The following is a 16,250-nucleotide window of genomic DNA, read 5'->3' as shown; positions in this document are numbered from 1 at the left end:
GATTAATTAATTAATCGATTAATTATTTTTTGATTAATAAATCAATTATTTAATTTTTTATTAATGACTTCTTTAATTAAATTCCGAAAAGTTACATCTTCGGATGAAGCACGTGGTTTAGTTATGCTATTAGCCATTTGATTAAGATAATATTTTATGACAATCTTTTATTGATTTTAATTATGAAATTAATCAATCAAATATTGTGCACCTCTCCCTCCAAATACAGTCTCTATGAGTACTGAAAAAAATTGAAACAAGGGTCATGTGAAGTACTCCCCATGGGGAGTAAGATATGTTGATGATTATGTCAATGGTGACTTCATTATGACATCACAATTCGGCAAGTACAAAGCTTGATCTGATCACTATGGAAAAAAAAATCCTCTGCAACTGTTAGTCACGAAACACGAAATTTGGACGATTGGAGCGACTCCTCCTTTAGAATTTTTTAATGAGAATTATGACGTCATAGGTCACGTGGTACAGCCGCCATCTTGGAAAAATTGAAAAACGTTGCATCTCTATATCTCCAAAACCGCTCCATGGAAAAAATTGAATCGTTGCTCATTGTAAATCACTCCATATGGGGAATGGGTGTTGTTAACAATGACGTCATTGGTGCCATAATTATGACGTCTTAATTCGACAGGGACAATGCTTAGTCTGATCAGTTTGCAATATTGAGCATGATCTATGCAACAATTATATTGGAGAATATAAATTTATGATTTAATCACTCACGTGGTCTGGCAGCCATATTGGATCAAAGAAAAAAAACGTTCAAAAACAGAACAGTTGGCTCATACCAAGTTGACTGCGCAGGGTAAGTATTCTATGAATACCATCTAGTTATGATTTGTTCACCGTCCCAGTTGAGCTGACCTCTTCTTAGCCATTCCAATGAGCCTTCTTTGTCTATTCCCACTCTGTTCATTTCTTTTTTGTATTTTCCTGCTCTTTTATCTTTCTCACAGTTGTTGGTGTATATTTCTTGATATTTATTTTTACATATTTATTTTGTCGTTTTGCATTTTCTGGGGCTGTATTTTTTGCTGTTTCATTTTCCTGTGCGGCATCTTCTATTCGCATCTGGGTTTGGAAATTATTTGCAAGGTGAGTTAGGGTACTTTTTCAGGTTTATTGTTTTCATATTTGTTTACAAATTGCAAATTGCATCCAATAGTCTGTTGATCATTTCACTTACTCAGCAAGTCCGACACTCATCGTTCTGTGCACCTGGTGTGTGTGTGTGTGTGTGTGTGTGTGTGTGTGTGTGTGTGTGTGTGTGTGTGTGTTTGGGTTATGGTTCTGGCATAGTCAGTTATATCCTCTGAGTATGCCAGAATATACTAACAGTAATTGGTACGTACACGTCTAAATCAAGAATGTTTTCTGTATTTCCTCCATTTCCGTAAGTCCGATTTGCATCTAGGATCACAACAATTGTGGTTAACCATCTTGAAGTTGCCACTGTTTCGTTTAAATGCTGAAAATTATGCTAAAAAGATTATTTGAATTGCTGATTTCGCGAGTATATCCCAGTGAGTCACTCTGAACAAACACAGAGCTGCGCATGCGCAAAAGGCCTTATTTCGCATTTTCGTGTATTCAATACCGGCCCCAATCACTCCTACTTTTCCCATAGAGTTGGCCGGGGAATGATGTTTGCCCACGTCTTTCACGAACCAGCTGGATAGGTCTGATGGTTGACGGTGGCAGGAACTCCCCTACTCTTCGTGAAAGACACGCCATGGGCTCTTTAAGGTTCACCATCATCCGGTGCTGATGGACGCGTCCAGCATCACCAAGATGGTAGTTATATGCGATAGCAGGTTTGGATGGGAACCCAGGCTAGGTAACTTGGAGGGGAGTGTGCATACCTGACACCTCTTTGCCTTCATGCTCCGAGATCCCTGGGCTATTAAACTCGGTACAAGAGAACGAAATTAGTAACACCCGCAACAATGTGAAAGGATGTTAATTCATGACAGAGCAAAGCTCGCATGGGAAATCTGAACATTGCGTGATTAAAAATAAAATCCAGACGATAGGAAATAGAATGACAGAAATTGCGTTTATCAGGACGTGCTGAAGTCAAACTTTCACGTCATTTGACTCGAACATTAATTTACAATTGCAGTAAATAAATAACTTTCAGACCTGATTAGCAGAGACATTTGGAAGGATAAATTAATTGCTGTTAAGATTTTTAATCCGCTAATTAATCCACGAGGACCTCCCCACAGTCTTTTAATGCTCACTGGGCACAGTGATGGAGTATTTTAGGGGGAATGTTCTGGCAGGGTTTGTCAGACCAGCTGCCTGTCTGTTTAACTTTAATTCAATGCCTCGGGGATGCATGTCAATTCCAAAGTGGTAAATTGAATGTTAAGGCCTATCCCGAAACTCCTTTGCCTCGCGGCGTTCTGTCGGATGGATGGGTCGAATGCTGGGGAGGTCTATTCGGTGATGTTGATGCTTTTGAACAGATATTCTGAAAATCATCTCGCCATTCATTTTTGCAGAAGTTGCAACAACGCAAAACGTCCTCTAATTAACTTTTGAAGACCTTTTATGAAATTATAACGGCGCTCTTTAAAGATCATACATCTGCCAGGTTGAACTGTTTACTTTTTGTATCCACTCATAGGGCAGATCTGGATTCGGACCTGAACCAAATTCGAATCGGCTTTTTTATTGTCACCTACTCAACTCGTCCATCACGTTTTGGCAAAACCCATCCACAACTTTTTGAAATATCGTTGAAATTAAACTTGTACCGTTTTTGGCCACATCACTCAATGGTGAAGAATCACTTTAAAAAGCTAAAAATTCTCCTATCCATATCCGGATCCTCACCACAATTTCATCATTCAGTCCTTGTCACAAACCCAACTTGTCTACGAAGCTTCATCCGAATCCATCCGCAACTTTTTTTTACGCACGTAGCCCATAGGGCAAAGCCGTCCAGAACAGTGTTTGTCCGTCTGTATGTATGTATGTCCCCTCAAACGTATACCAATCAGAGCTGAGAACCTGGTGACATGACAGAGTGATGTGATTATGTCTGACGTCATTACAGCGGTACGGCAGCTGTTCATGCCGAACATATGCCGTTCATGCCGAACATATCGTCGAACCTGTCATATCACAATTGCCATGCTCTACCTTTGCATTTTTCATTCAGTGTGAAACACAAATAAACCGATTTTTAAAATGACCATCAAATATCGAAAGCACCGGTGTTATGTCTCTTCCAACAAAACGGTATGTACCCAATCCTTGTGGGGTATATAGATTGCAGTAGATCTTCCCTCAGTTCTGTAAGTAAAAATTACCTCATGGATGTCGGGATTCCTCCAAATTTCTTTGTTTAATGTTATAAACAGCATTAGCGACTGTTTAAAAAGCTAATCATACGTGTTTGTGGTTTATAATATTTTACAAGCCCGGCTGCGCCGCTGTTAGACTTTCGGTCTTGTTGAAATATCGTGTTATATAGTTTTTGGCCCAATCTCTCAATTGTGAATAATCACTTTAAAATTCTCGTGTCTGGATCCGGATCTTCACCAAAATCGAATTATTCCGTCATTGTCACAAACCCAACTTCCCCACCAAGTTTCATCCGAATCAGTCCATAACATTTTGAAATATCCTGCTCTCAGACAGACAGTGGTGAATACATAACCTCTGTTCCCACCTTTGGTGGCGGAGGTATGTATTTTATGAGTCTATATACCTTTGATTTGATTTTTGATGTACCACACCCTTCACAAGAGCATCTATGCTGCCAAAGCAGTTTCTTGGCAAGGGTTTTACAGGGTGGGTTGCCATCGCTTTCCCGGCGTTGTTTGTCCGTCCTCTCTCCTTTTAAATGCGGAGTGTCCAGCAAGGATGGGGCACGTACCTTTTTAAGTCTTTGGTATGACTCGGACGAGGTTTGGACCACTGACTCTCCCAGACTCACAGGCCACAGCGGACGCTCTAACCCGTATACCATTAAAGTTGTCTAGTTGTTTCTCGAGACATTGAGCAAATGAGATTTATTGAGGATGACCAAGGCACTTTTATTCCTTCGTCTATTTTATCATATTTTGCCAGTTAGCGGTTAGTGACACTTCCGCTGCTTGTCTGTTCCTGGAATGTAGAACTGAACATCTCGGAATGGAAAATGTGCAAAATTTAGGAAAGGTTCCTGTACAAGAGATACCAGGTTGTTTATTACTACCGGAAACAACATCACACTGTGGACCCTAAATGTTAGTGGAAGAGTGGGAGAAGATATTATAGAGACTGCCAGCTTGCCATTAGTGAAAGAAACCTTTGATGTAGCTAGTGGAAATGTTGGAATGCACACCTGGGTGCCATAAAGAATAAATCAACAGAGAATAATGTGGAGTTAAAGCAGGTAAGGGTAAAAAGGAAATGTCACGCACAAGGAAGATGGAAGTACAGTATGTATAATTGGAAGTACAGTATGCGTCATTTTCGGTTATTTATTCCATATATTCATGGATTATTAAAGGAGAAGAGGCAACTAACGAGTCTGTCGTTGAAAAGGTGGGTTTGAAGTCTGTTTGTGTGAATCGGCGTCATGTCCAACCTTCCATGGGCAACTATGGGGGACGCCTTTTTCGTGGTGGTTGTACCCCACCCCGCACCCCCCCCCCCCCCCAACACAAGTCTGGGGCCAAAGCTTCCCCATTCTTCCCTGCTTCCCGGATTTGTCAGGGAGCACGGGCACAGTCAGAGTGCCGGTTGATCCTCATGAACCGGCCCTTTCCCTCTTGTCTCTGTTTCCTCTATATCTCTGTCTTTTTCTCTGTCTTTTTCTCTGTCTCTAATTCTGTCATGGCCCTGATTCGTGAAGGCGTGGGTTCACCATCCTGGATGTGGATAATATCTGGGTTGCTCCTGGGAGATCTGATCGGCTGTCTCCGACTCTCTTTGCTTGTTGGCTTTCTCGAGAGAACTGTCCGGGGCTATGCAACAATGACAACTAGATGGCATTCGTAGAATACTTACCCTGCGCAGTCAACTTGGTGAAAGCCAACGCTTCTGTCTTTGAAAGTTTTTTTTATTTCTTTGATCCAATATAGCTGCCAGACCACGTGGGCGATTACATCACAAATTTATAGTCTCTAATATAATTGTTGCATAGATCATGCTCAATAAATTTCAAAATGATCAGACTAAGCATTGTCCTGTCAAATTATGACGTCATCATTATGACACCAATGATGTCATCATTAACAACATCTATTCCCCATGTGGAGTTCTTTACAATGAGCCACGTTTCACTTTTTTCAATGGAGCGGTTTTGGAGATATAGAGGTGTAACGGTTTTCAGTTTTTCCAAGATGGCGCCTGTACCACGTGACCTATTGCATCATAATTATCATTAAAATATTCTACAGGAGGAGGCGCTTCTATAGTGACAATTTTGTGTACATCAGACCAAAAGTTGCAGAGAAAAAAAAAGGTAATACTGATCGGATGAAGCGTTATACTTGTCGAATTATGACGTCATAATGAAGGCACCAATGACATCATCACTAACACATCTGATTCCCCATGGGGAGTACTTGACAATGAGCAATGTTGAAATTTTTTCCATTGAGCGGTTTCAGAGATATAGAGGTACGAATTTTTTCCAAGATGGCGCCTGTACCACGTGAACTATGACATCATAATTATCGTTAAATATTGCTCAGGAGGAGATGCTCCTATGGTGAAAATTTTGTGTCGATCGGACTAAGAATTGCAGTGAAAAAACAACTCATACTGATCAAATCAAGGTTGTACTTGTTGAATTAAGACGTCATAATTAAGGTACTGATGACATTATAATTAACATATCTTATTCCCCATGGGGAGTTCTTTACAATGACCCATGTTTCAATTTTTTCCATAGAGCGGTTTCAGAGATATGCAACATTTTTCGATTTTTCCAAGATGGCGCCTTTACCACGTGATCTAAGACATCATAATTATGATTAAATTATTCCACAGGAAGAGGCGCTCCTATGGTACAAATTTCGTGTCCATCAGACTAACAGTTGCAGAGGAATTTTTTTTTCATCCTGATTAGATCAAGCGTTGTACTTGTCGAATTATGACGTCATAATGAAGGCACCGATGGCATCATCATCAACATAACTTATTCCCCATTGGGAGTACTTGAAAATGACCCTTGTTTCAACTTTTTTCATTGAGCGGTTTGGGAGATATATATATGTGTAACGTTTTTCCAAGATCTCGTCCATACCACGTGACCTATGACGTCCTAATTATGAGTAAAAAAAAAATGTACCGGCAGAGGCACTTCCAGCGTAAAATTTCGTGTCAATCAGACCAATGGTTGCCGAGAAAATGAGTTTTTAAAATGCAGACATGCACGTACTACACACCCGAATGCCTAACCCTGTTTTCGCTTTGCGAGCGCAGGGTAATAACAACCTTCCATGGTTATGGGAGGTGGCTTTTTTGGAAAGCCTTGTGCAGAGAAAAGTAACAAAGCCGACTCATATGGCATGATATTGGGCCTTGTATTTATTATCCACACCAAGGAGTGGGAGTGGGTCTTCCACTGAGAAAATGAAAAGAGAAAAACACGAAGGCAAGTGGAATGTTTGAGAGGGCTCGGGAGAGTAAGGAGATTTGGAGGAGTTAGAAGTATTGGCCTGAAGAAGATGAGGAGCTTGTTTGGGTCTTAAAGGGTAATGGGGGCATGCCAGAAATATCTACCACTAGCAGGAGTACCCGGTGTCGCTTGGGGAGGGGGGAGGGGGAGAAAGCAGGACAGGGATGGGTGAGGAAGGTAGTGGGGGGAATGGAAGGGGGAGGGAGAGGTGAGGTGAGAGGGATGGGAACGATATACTACACATACATCTTTTGGGGGGGCTTTGACAGGCCCCTCCGTTTCGGGGAAGTGGGGGAAGGGAAGGAGGAAAAATTTACCCGTGCAAAGAGTGTTTTAACTTGAGTGTTGCCCAGGTAAAAAGGGAAATTGTAATACCCTCTGCCACCATTAGCAGGTGGCGCTACACGGTACACATTTACATAGAGAATTATGCCCCTTCCCCGGTCCCACACACCCCCCGCATGAGGCCGCGGCCACATAGCCTATGTTACCCCCTCACACAAAGTTGTATTTGTATTTATACCCCGAGTAAAGTATATAAGCGTTTATAGCTGGAGTACCCGGCGTTGCTCAAGTGAAAAAGAAACATTCACATATTTGAAATGAGGGCAAATATAATGAAAAAGCAATTACATCCAAATCGGAATCCATCAGAAATGTCAAATCATCATTCTACCTTTTTGTTGAATATATGCTGCTGAATGTGCCGTTGATCACGTTTCTGAGTTAAGTATGAAGACGTTCAGGAAGAGGAAGAAGCCTTACCACCAACTTCGACCGCTTCCGGAATTGTTTGATTATTTGTGTTCAAATATCTGGTAATTGTTTTGTATTTCTTAATGCGAATGTGTACTTGTATATAACTGTCATTAATCAAAAAGGCGTTTGGCACTAAAGAGCGATTTTTTTCAAAATCCCAAAAAATTTGTTGTCTAAAACACTCCCAGGCACTCACTGATGAACTTCTGAAAGTTTGATGAAGATCCGATCAGCCATCTCTGAGAAAAATGGTGATACACAGACCAACGGCTCTCTTTTATAGTAGACTAGCCGAAAGCACCGGGCGTTGCCCGGGTTCTTTTTGAGTGAATTTAGTACTATAATTCAGCTTTTCCCCGCAGCCGTAGAAGATTGACTTCTATAATTCAGCTCAGCTTTTAATTGTGAAATGGGCCCAGCTTGGCCGAAGCAGCCTCGACTGTCCTCGTCACCTCGCCTATAACCTTCCCGGGGCCTGTCCCGACATTTTTGGTTCTTTTTGAATGAACTTACTACTATAATTCAGCTTTTACTCGCAGCTGTAGAAGATTGATTACTATAATTCAGCTCAGCTTTTAATTGTGAAATGGGCCCAGCTCGGCCGACGTGGCCTCGACCGGCCTCGCCACCTAGCCTATAACCATCCCGGGGCCCATCCCGACATTTTTGGTTCTTTTTGAATGAATTTACTACTATAATTCAGCTTTTCCTCGTCGCCGTAGAAGATTGACTACTATAATTCAGCTCAGCTTTTAATTGTGAAATGGGCCCAGCTCGGCCGACGCGGCCTCGACCGGCCTCGCCACCTAGCCTATAATCATCCTGGGGCCCGTCCCGACATTTTTCGTTCTTTTTGAATGAATTTAATACTGTAATTCAGCTTTTACCCACGACCGTAGAAGATTGACTACTATAATTCAGCTTTTACTCGTGGCGGTAGAAGATTGACTACTATAATTCAGCTTTTACTCGCGGCCGTAGAAGATTGACTACTATAATTCAGCTCAGCTTTTAATTGTGAAATGGGCCCAGCTCGGCCGAGGTGGGCCTCGACCGGCCTCGCCACCTAGTCTAAAACCTTCCCGGGGCCCGTCCCAACATTTTTGGTATTAGAGGTTTCCTCCTATCTTTCACCGTTCAGGAGATTAGCTTGCGCAGACAAACAAACAAAAACTTTCTTTTATATACATAAATATATAAGTAGAAGATATAGAAGATAGATACAAGATGGATAGAATATAGATAGAAGATAGATAGATTATGGATATGTCATAAATAGATGAGCCCCTTTAAAAATACATGCACACAAGCTATTAGATCCATAGGTTAAAGAAGAAACCAAACTAAACCAGATTTATTTCTTACTCGATCATGGGAAAGGTGGTGCTGCTTCTAGTCAGTAATTAGTGCATGACAATATGGTGGTGGGCCTTGCAGTCTGTGTTGATGGTTGGCCAGTGATTCAATTTGGATTTCAATCCACGTCTGAAGTGGTGACTTCGTATACGTCCAAGTCAGGATGCCGTTACTTGAAGTGGAACTTGAAGTTGATGATGTTCCCAGCACTGACACCACTCTCATGGTTCTTGATGACAGAGGTCATGCAGCTGCGAATTGTTTTCGGTGTAGGTGAGTTGTTAAAATCTCCTTCTGTTATTGTAATACTCACCACAATCACAGAATGCCGGTACGACTGGAGCGAATGTTGTTCGAGATGGCGGCGAGCCGAATAAAACTACCAGCTCTTGATCCTGGATGCAGTTGAGCTCCCAAATGTTGGTTCCATTGACAGTGGAGGTGTCTGACGAGGAACTATGGTGTCCGAGATATGTCATCACCCGGCATTCTCAGGTGTGCAAATGTAATGACAGTTGTCAGCTTGCTGTCGGCAGGGTTTGGCTGCAGGTGAGTACGTGTTGCTTCATTAAGATGGAAGTAAGGCCATTGCTGAAGCAAATTACGATGGTTGAGCCAAGGACTCTCCCCCGACAATGACAGCCATCTTTCTTTGTGCCAGATATGATTACAGCCATTGGATCCCCATTGATAGTGGCTTTACCTTGATGTCAGACTCAGTCAAATGCTGCCGTGATGTCAAGGGCAGCAACTGTGAATCATGTGACGAAGATACTTCCACAAGATAGATATTCAGCCACAGCTCTTTCTCTGATATCTTCACAAAGAAGCTAGCGTGAAGGAGCTGCCATGGAGTGCGGCAACACGGTAAGCCGGAATAGGATGAACTTGGATGCAAGTTCTCTTTGGGAACAGGGTGGCACCTTAAAATTGAACGTGTATATTTTGCATCAAAGCAACGAACTAAATAAATAAATATGAAGGAAGTGGAGATGGTAAAGAGCGCAAAAGTAAATATTCCAGAGTTATTTGTTGTAGTGGAAATGGTAATGTGTAAATAAGTAAATATGAAGGAAGTGGAGATGGTAAAGAGAGCAAAAATAAATAATCCAGAGATCTTTGTTGGTTGTGGAAATGGTAATGTGTAAATAAGTAAATATGAAGGAAGTGGAGATGGTAAAGAGTGCAAAAATAAATAATCCAGAGATCTTTGTTGGTTGTGGAAATGGTAATGTGTAAATAAATAAATATGAAGGAAGTGGAGATGGTAACGAGTGCAAAATAAATAATCCAGAGATATTTGTTGTAGTGGAAATGGTAATGTGTAAATAAGTAAATATGAAGGAAGTGGAGATGGTAAAGAGTGCAAAAGTAAATAATCCAGAGATCTTTGTTGGTTGTGGAAATGGTAATGTGTAAATAAATAAATATGAAGGAAGTGGAGATGGTAAAGAGTGCAAAAATAAATAATCCAGAGATATTTGTTGTAGTGGAAATGGTAATGTGTAAATAAATAAATATGAAGGAAGTGGAGATGGTAAAGAGTGCAAAAATAAATAATCCAGAGATCTTTGTTGGAGTGGAAATGGTAATGTGTAAATAAATAAATATGAAGGAAGTGGAGATGGCAAAGAGTGCAAAAATAAATAATCCAGAGATATTTGTTGTAGCGGAAATGGTAATGTGTAAATAAGTAAATATGAAGGAAGTGGAGATGGTAAAGAGTGCAAAAATGAATAATCCAGAGATATTTGTTGTAGCGGAAATGGTAATGTGTAAATAAGTAAATATGAAGGAAGTGGAGATGGTAACGAGTGCAAAAATAAATAATCCAGAGATATTTGTTGTAGTGGAAATGGTAATGTGTAAATAAGTAAATATGAAGGAAGTGGAGATGGTAAAGAGTGCAAAAGTAAATAATCCAGAGATATTTGTTGTAGCGGAAATGGTAATGTGTAAATAAATAAATATGAAGGAAGTGGAGATGGTAAAGAGTGCAAAAATAAATAATCCAGAGATCTTTGTTGTAGTGGAAATGGTAATGTGTAAATAAGTAAATATGAAGGAAGTGGAGATGGTAAAGAGTGCAAAAGTAAATAATCCAGAGATCTTTGTTGGTTGTGGAAATGGTAATGTGTAAATAAATAAATATGAAGGAAGTGGAGATGGTAAAGAGTGCAAAAATGAATAATCCAGAGATATTTGTTGTAGTGGAAATGGTAATGTGTAAATAAGTAATGAAGTGAAGATGTCTGGATGGATGAAGTGAAGTGAAGAAGTGAAATATGAAGGAAGTGGAGATGGTAAAGAGTGCAAAAATGAATAATCCAGAGATATTTGTTGTAGTGGAAATGGTAATGTGTAAATAAGTAAATATGAAGGAAGTGGAGATGGTAAAGAGTGCAAAAGTAAATAATCCAGAGATATTTGTTGTAGTGGAAATGGTAATGTGTAAATAAGTAAATATGAAGGAAGTGGAGATGGTAAAGAGTGCAAAAATGAATAATCCAGAGATATTTGTTGTAGTGGAAATGGTAATGTGTAAATAAGTAAATATGAAGGAAGTGGAGATGGTAACGAGTGCAAAAATAAATAATCCAGAGATATTTGTTGTAGTGGAAATGGTAATGTGTAAATAAGTAAATATGAAGGAAGTGGAGATGGTAAAGAGTGCAAAAATGAATAATCCAGAGATATTTGTTGTAGCGGAAATGGTAATGTGTAAATAAGTAAATATGAAGGAAGTGGAGATGGTAACGAGTGCAAAAATAAATAATCCAGAGATATTTGTTGTAGTGGAAATGGTAATGTGTAAATAAGTAAATATGAAGGAAGTGGAGATGGTAAAGAGTGCAAAAGTAAATAATCCAGAGATATTTGTTGGTTGTGGAAATGGTAATGTGTAAATAAGTAAATATGAAGGAAGTGGAGATGGTAAAGAGTGCAAAAATAAATAATCCAGAGATATTTGTTGGTTGTGGAAATGGTAATGTGTAAATAAATAAATATGAAGGAAGTGGAGATGGTAAAGAGTGCAAAAGTAAATAATCCAGAGATCTTTGTTGGTTGTGGAAATGGTAATGTGTAAATAAATAAATATGAAGGAAGTGGAGATGGTAAAGAGTGCAAAAATGAATAATACAGAGATATTTGTTGTAGTGGAAATGGTAATGTGTAAATAAGTAAATATGAAGGAAGTGGAGATGGTAAAGAGTGCAAAAGTAAATAATCCAGAGATCTTTGTTGGTTGTGGAAATGGTAATGTGTAAATAAGTAAATATGAAGGAAGTGGAGATGGTAAAGAGTGCAAAAATAAATAATCCAGAGTTATTTGTTGTAGTGGAAATGGTAATGTGTAAATAAGTAAATATGAAGGAAGTGGAGATGGTAAAGAGTGCAAAAATAAATAATCCAGAGATATTTGTTGGTTGTGGAAATGGTAATGTGTAAATAAGTAAATATGAAGGAAGTGGAGATGGTAAAGAGTGCAAAAGTAAATAATCCAGAGATATTTGTTGGTTGTGGAAATGGTAATGTGTAAATAAATAAATATGAAGGAAGTGGAGATGGTAAAGAGTGCAAAAATAAATAATCCAGAGATATTTGTTGGTTGTGGAAATGGTAATGTGTAAATAAGTAAATATGAAGGAAGTGGAGATGGTAAAGAGTGCAAAAGTAAATAATCCAGAGTTATTTGTTGGTTGTGGAAATGGTAATGTGTAAATAAGTAAATATGAAGGAAGTGGAGATGGTAAAGAGTGCAAAAGTAAATAATCCAGAGTTATTTGTTGGTTGTGGAAATGGTAATGTGTAAATAAGTAAATATGAAGGAAGTGGAGATGGTAAAGAGTGCAAAAATAAATAATCCAGAGATATTTGTTGGTTGTGGAAATAGTAATGTGTAAATAAATAAATATGAAGGAAGTGGAGATGGTAAAGAGTGCAAAAATAAATAATCCAGAGATATTTGTTGGTTGTGGAAATGGTAATGTGTAAATAAGTAAATATGAAGGAAGTGGAGATGGTAAAGAGTGCAAAAATAAATAATCCAGAGATATTTGTTGGTTGTGGAAATGGTAATGTGTAAATAAGTAAATATGAAGGAAGTGGAGATGGTAAAGAGTGCAAAAATAAATAATCCAGAGATATTTGTTGGTTGTGGAAATAGTAATGTGTAAATAAGTAAATATGAAGGAAGTGGAGATGGTAAAGAGTGCAAAAATGAATAATCCAGAGATATTTGTTGTAGTGGAAATGGTAATGTGTAAATAAATAAATATGAAGGAAGTGGAGATGGTAAAGAGTGCAAAAATAAATAATCCAGAGATCTTTGTTGGTTGTGGAAATGGTAATGTGTAAATAAATAAATATGAAGGAAGTGGAGATGGTAAAGAGTGCAAAAATAAATAATCCAGAGTTATTTGTTGTAGTGGAAATGGTAATGTGTAAATAAGTAAATATGAAGGAAGTGGAGATGGTAAAGAGTGCAAAAATAAATAATCCAGAGTTATTTGTTGTAGTGGAAATGGTAATGTGTAAATAAGTAAATATGAAGGAAGTGGAGATGGTAAAGAGTGCAAAAATAAATAATCCAGAGTTATTTGTTGTAGTGGAAATGGTAATGTGTAAATAAGTAAATATGAAGGAAGTGGAGATGGTAAAGAGTGCAACAATAAATAATCCAGAGTTATTTGTTGTAGTGGAAATGGTAATGTGTAAATAAATAAATATGAAGGAAGTGGAGATGGTAACGAGTGCAACAATAAATAATCCAGAGATATTTGTTGGTAGTGGAAATGGTAATGTGTAAATAAATAAATATGAAGGAAGTGGAGATGGTAACGAGTGCAACAATAAATAATCCAGAGATATTTGTTGGTAGTGGAAATGGTAATGTGTAAATAAATAAATATGAAGGAAGTGGAGATGGCAAAGAGTGCAAAAGTAAATAATCCAGAGATATTTGTTGGTAGTAAAAATGGTAATGTGTAAATAAATAAATAATGGTTTCCGAAAGCATATACAATCTGCACTATTTATTCTCTTAGTCAGGTTCACTATGTTAACAAATATAATTTCGTTCAAAATTTTGGAGATTAGCAAACCTGTACATTTTTGGAATCAACAGACCATGGAGAATCCGAAAATCAATGTTGGCATTTGCACAGACACCTGCCTGGCCGCCATTTTGGATTTTCAAAATGGCCACCATAAAATACATATTTTGCGCTATCCCGGCTTCTAGTCAACCTTGAAACTTAATTAAATATGCTAATCCTATGTTTTCCCTGGCCAAGGAATCCAATAAAGGCCTCAAAATAGTGCTCAGGTTTATAGAAAAGCAACAAACAAAGGTGATTGAAAACCATTGTCTTTATATTTGTGATATAACTGTATTACATAATACATGATATTGCAAGTCCTTTGAAGTTATAGGTATGGGTTTATAAAGCAAGAAAGCAGCCTTGTTCGTATCAGATTGAACTATAAGTCCTATACACAGGATCTACGAGGTCTATACCATTCAGGAATATGCTTTTACAGATCTTCATCACTGTCCTGAGTGTCATTTTCGCAAAGGTGTCTACGCAAATGCCAACATTAATTTTTGGATTCCTCATGCTCTGACTATTCAAAAAATGTATAGTTTTGCTAATCTCCAAAAAATTTGGCACGAAAAAACATAGTGAACCTGACTATCTCCTGTACTTAATTTTTGTTAAATGCCAACATTCGGAAATAAAATCGCGTGTCGTGACTTTTGCTGCGATTCAAAACTCATTTGACGTCAGACATGCCTCATGCCCAGATGGTGTTGCATACGTGTACTGAATGCGAAATAAATGAATGCAGACTTTTTCTGGTAGTGGCTCCTGATGGTCGGATGGACAGACGGAACCCAACATGCAAGCCCCCACCAGAGCTGGCACCTGCTTGTGGGTAAAACACTGTTGCCACCTATATCTACCTCGTTTGGAGTGGAATCGATGTCCTCTCAGTGGAACAACAGAGAGAAATGCAGCATTTGTCAACCATTTATCCAAGTTATTTTGTTTTTAACCCTTGGATGCAGTGATTGGGGCCTCGGAGGCCCACAAGGTTTTTTTTGTTGCAAAAACTATGCTGTTCAATTTTTTTTGGGAATGAGCCTCATTTTCACTGACTTTCACATTGTTACACAAAATTCAGTGACATAAATAAATAAAAATTTCATTCAGGCTCATGGGAAAATCTTCATTCTTCACGTATAACCCGAAAATCCTGCACGAACGCAGGCTTGGGGCTTTCGAGGTCACGCATAAATGTTGTTGTACTACTATGTTATATCATTATTTTCTTGACATGAGCCCTAATTATATGCTCCGATAACTTGGTTACAAATAATTCAGTGACAAAAATATGAAAATTTGAAAAACTTTACACAAATACATTTGTGGGGCCTCCGAGGCCCAATGGCTGCATAGGTGTAGGATTTTTTGACAGGTGTGGACATATACATTCTAAATAAAAGGATTAGTGAATCATATTTTTAAAGCAAATACTCCTCCATGAGCCTCAACCTTTTAGAGAAAAAAAGTTGAAAAACCAAGAACAAAAAAATATTTTTGCAAAAAAAAAAAAAGGATTCATGACTTGTATGGGATTCTTCCAACTAATAGGATCAATGATTCACATTTTCTGAGCAAATACACATCCATGAGCATCGACTTGGATTGAAAAAGGATATTAAAGAAAAAAAAACTTTTTAAAAAAAAGGTTACACGAATACATCTGTTGGGCCTCCGAGGCCCAATGGCTGCGTTTATTTAGGATTTTGATGCCTGCATCGAAGAGTTAATAAGGAGTAAATCCAAAATGCACAAAATACAAAACGACTTCTTACTCAATTGCAGGTTCAAGGGCACCTGTTGAAGCACCCACCATACCTGTGAAGGTTATGGAGTGAGATGGGTGATTCAAGATGCTCGGCACCTGATATATTGTAAAATGACTTTCGCAGTGAGATTGAAAAGACATGATCTTTGATCCAGAGATGTCGTCCCTCGACCACGACCTTCCCACTGCATATTAATGATCACTTAATGGCAACTTAAAAGCCCCGGGCGATGCGCTCGCCACACGACGAGGAAGAATGGGGCTGAGAAACTCGTGACATCATTCCAAGTTTGTGATGTCGTGTCGATTGTACGTTTTCAATGCACAGGATCATATGGCCAAGTAACATTTTTGTTGTGTCTTTTAGGTCAGTTTGGTGAACGTGGCACCGCGGATGACTGGTGGGCCTACAAGGAAGTGGTCACAGGAAACTTTATCCCTGGTATGTTCTCCTCTCCCAAATGGTTTTCCTCCACAATGCTCACATGGGAAGCCTGCATATAACATGAGGACAAAATGAAAACATTAATGTACGATATGTGATGGAAACCTCTGGCGTCTGAATCCTGCATCCTACTACAGAAACCACCTGACTTGTTTACACCTGAGTTTA

General features: G+C 38.8%; 1 protein-coding gene across 1 annotated transcript in view; it reads left to right on the top strand.

Annotated features, from left to right (window-relative positions):
* Nucleotides 1-16,250, top strand: part of LOC137433624 (carbonic anhydrase-related protein 10) — a 295,408-nt gene that overhangs the window by 53,531 nt on the left and 225,627 nt on the right. Inside the window, exon 2 of the mRNA XM_068125924.2 lies at nt 16,005-16,079. Within this exon, the coding sequence (XP_067982025.1) occupies nt 16,005-16,079 (75 nt within the window). The remainder of the gene's footprint in view (nt 1-16,004; nt 16,080-16,250) is intronic.

The sequence above is a fragment of the Myxine glutinosa genome, chromosome 10, assembly GCF_964187855.1.
Source record: "Myxine glutinosa chromosome 10, kmMyxGlut1.1, whole genome shotgun sequence".
In the NCBI taxonomy this organism is placed as follows: domain Eukaryota; kingdom Metazoa; phylum Chordata; class Myxini; order Myxiniformes; family Myxinidae; genus Myxine; species Myxine glutinosa.
The sequence above is the reverse complement of the archived record's forward strand: the minus strand, read 5'-3'. Positions and strand labels throughout refer to the sequence as shown.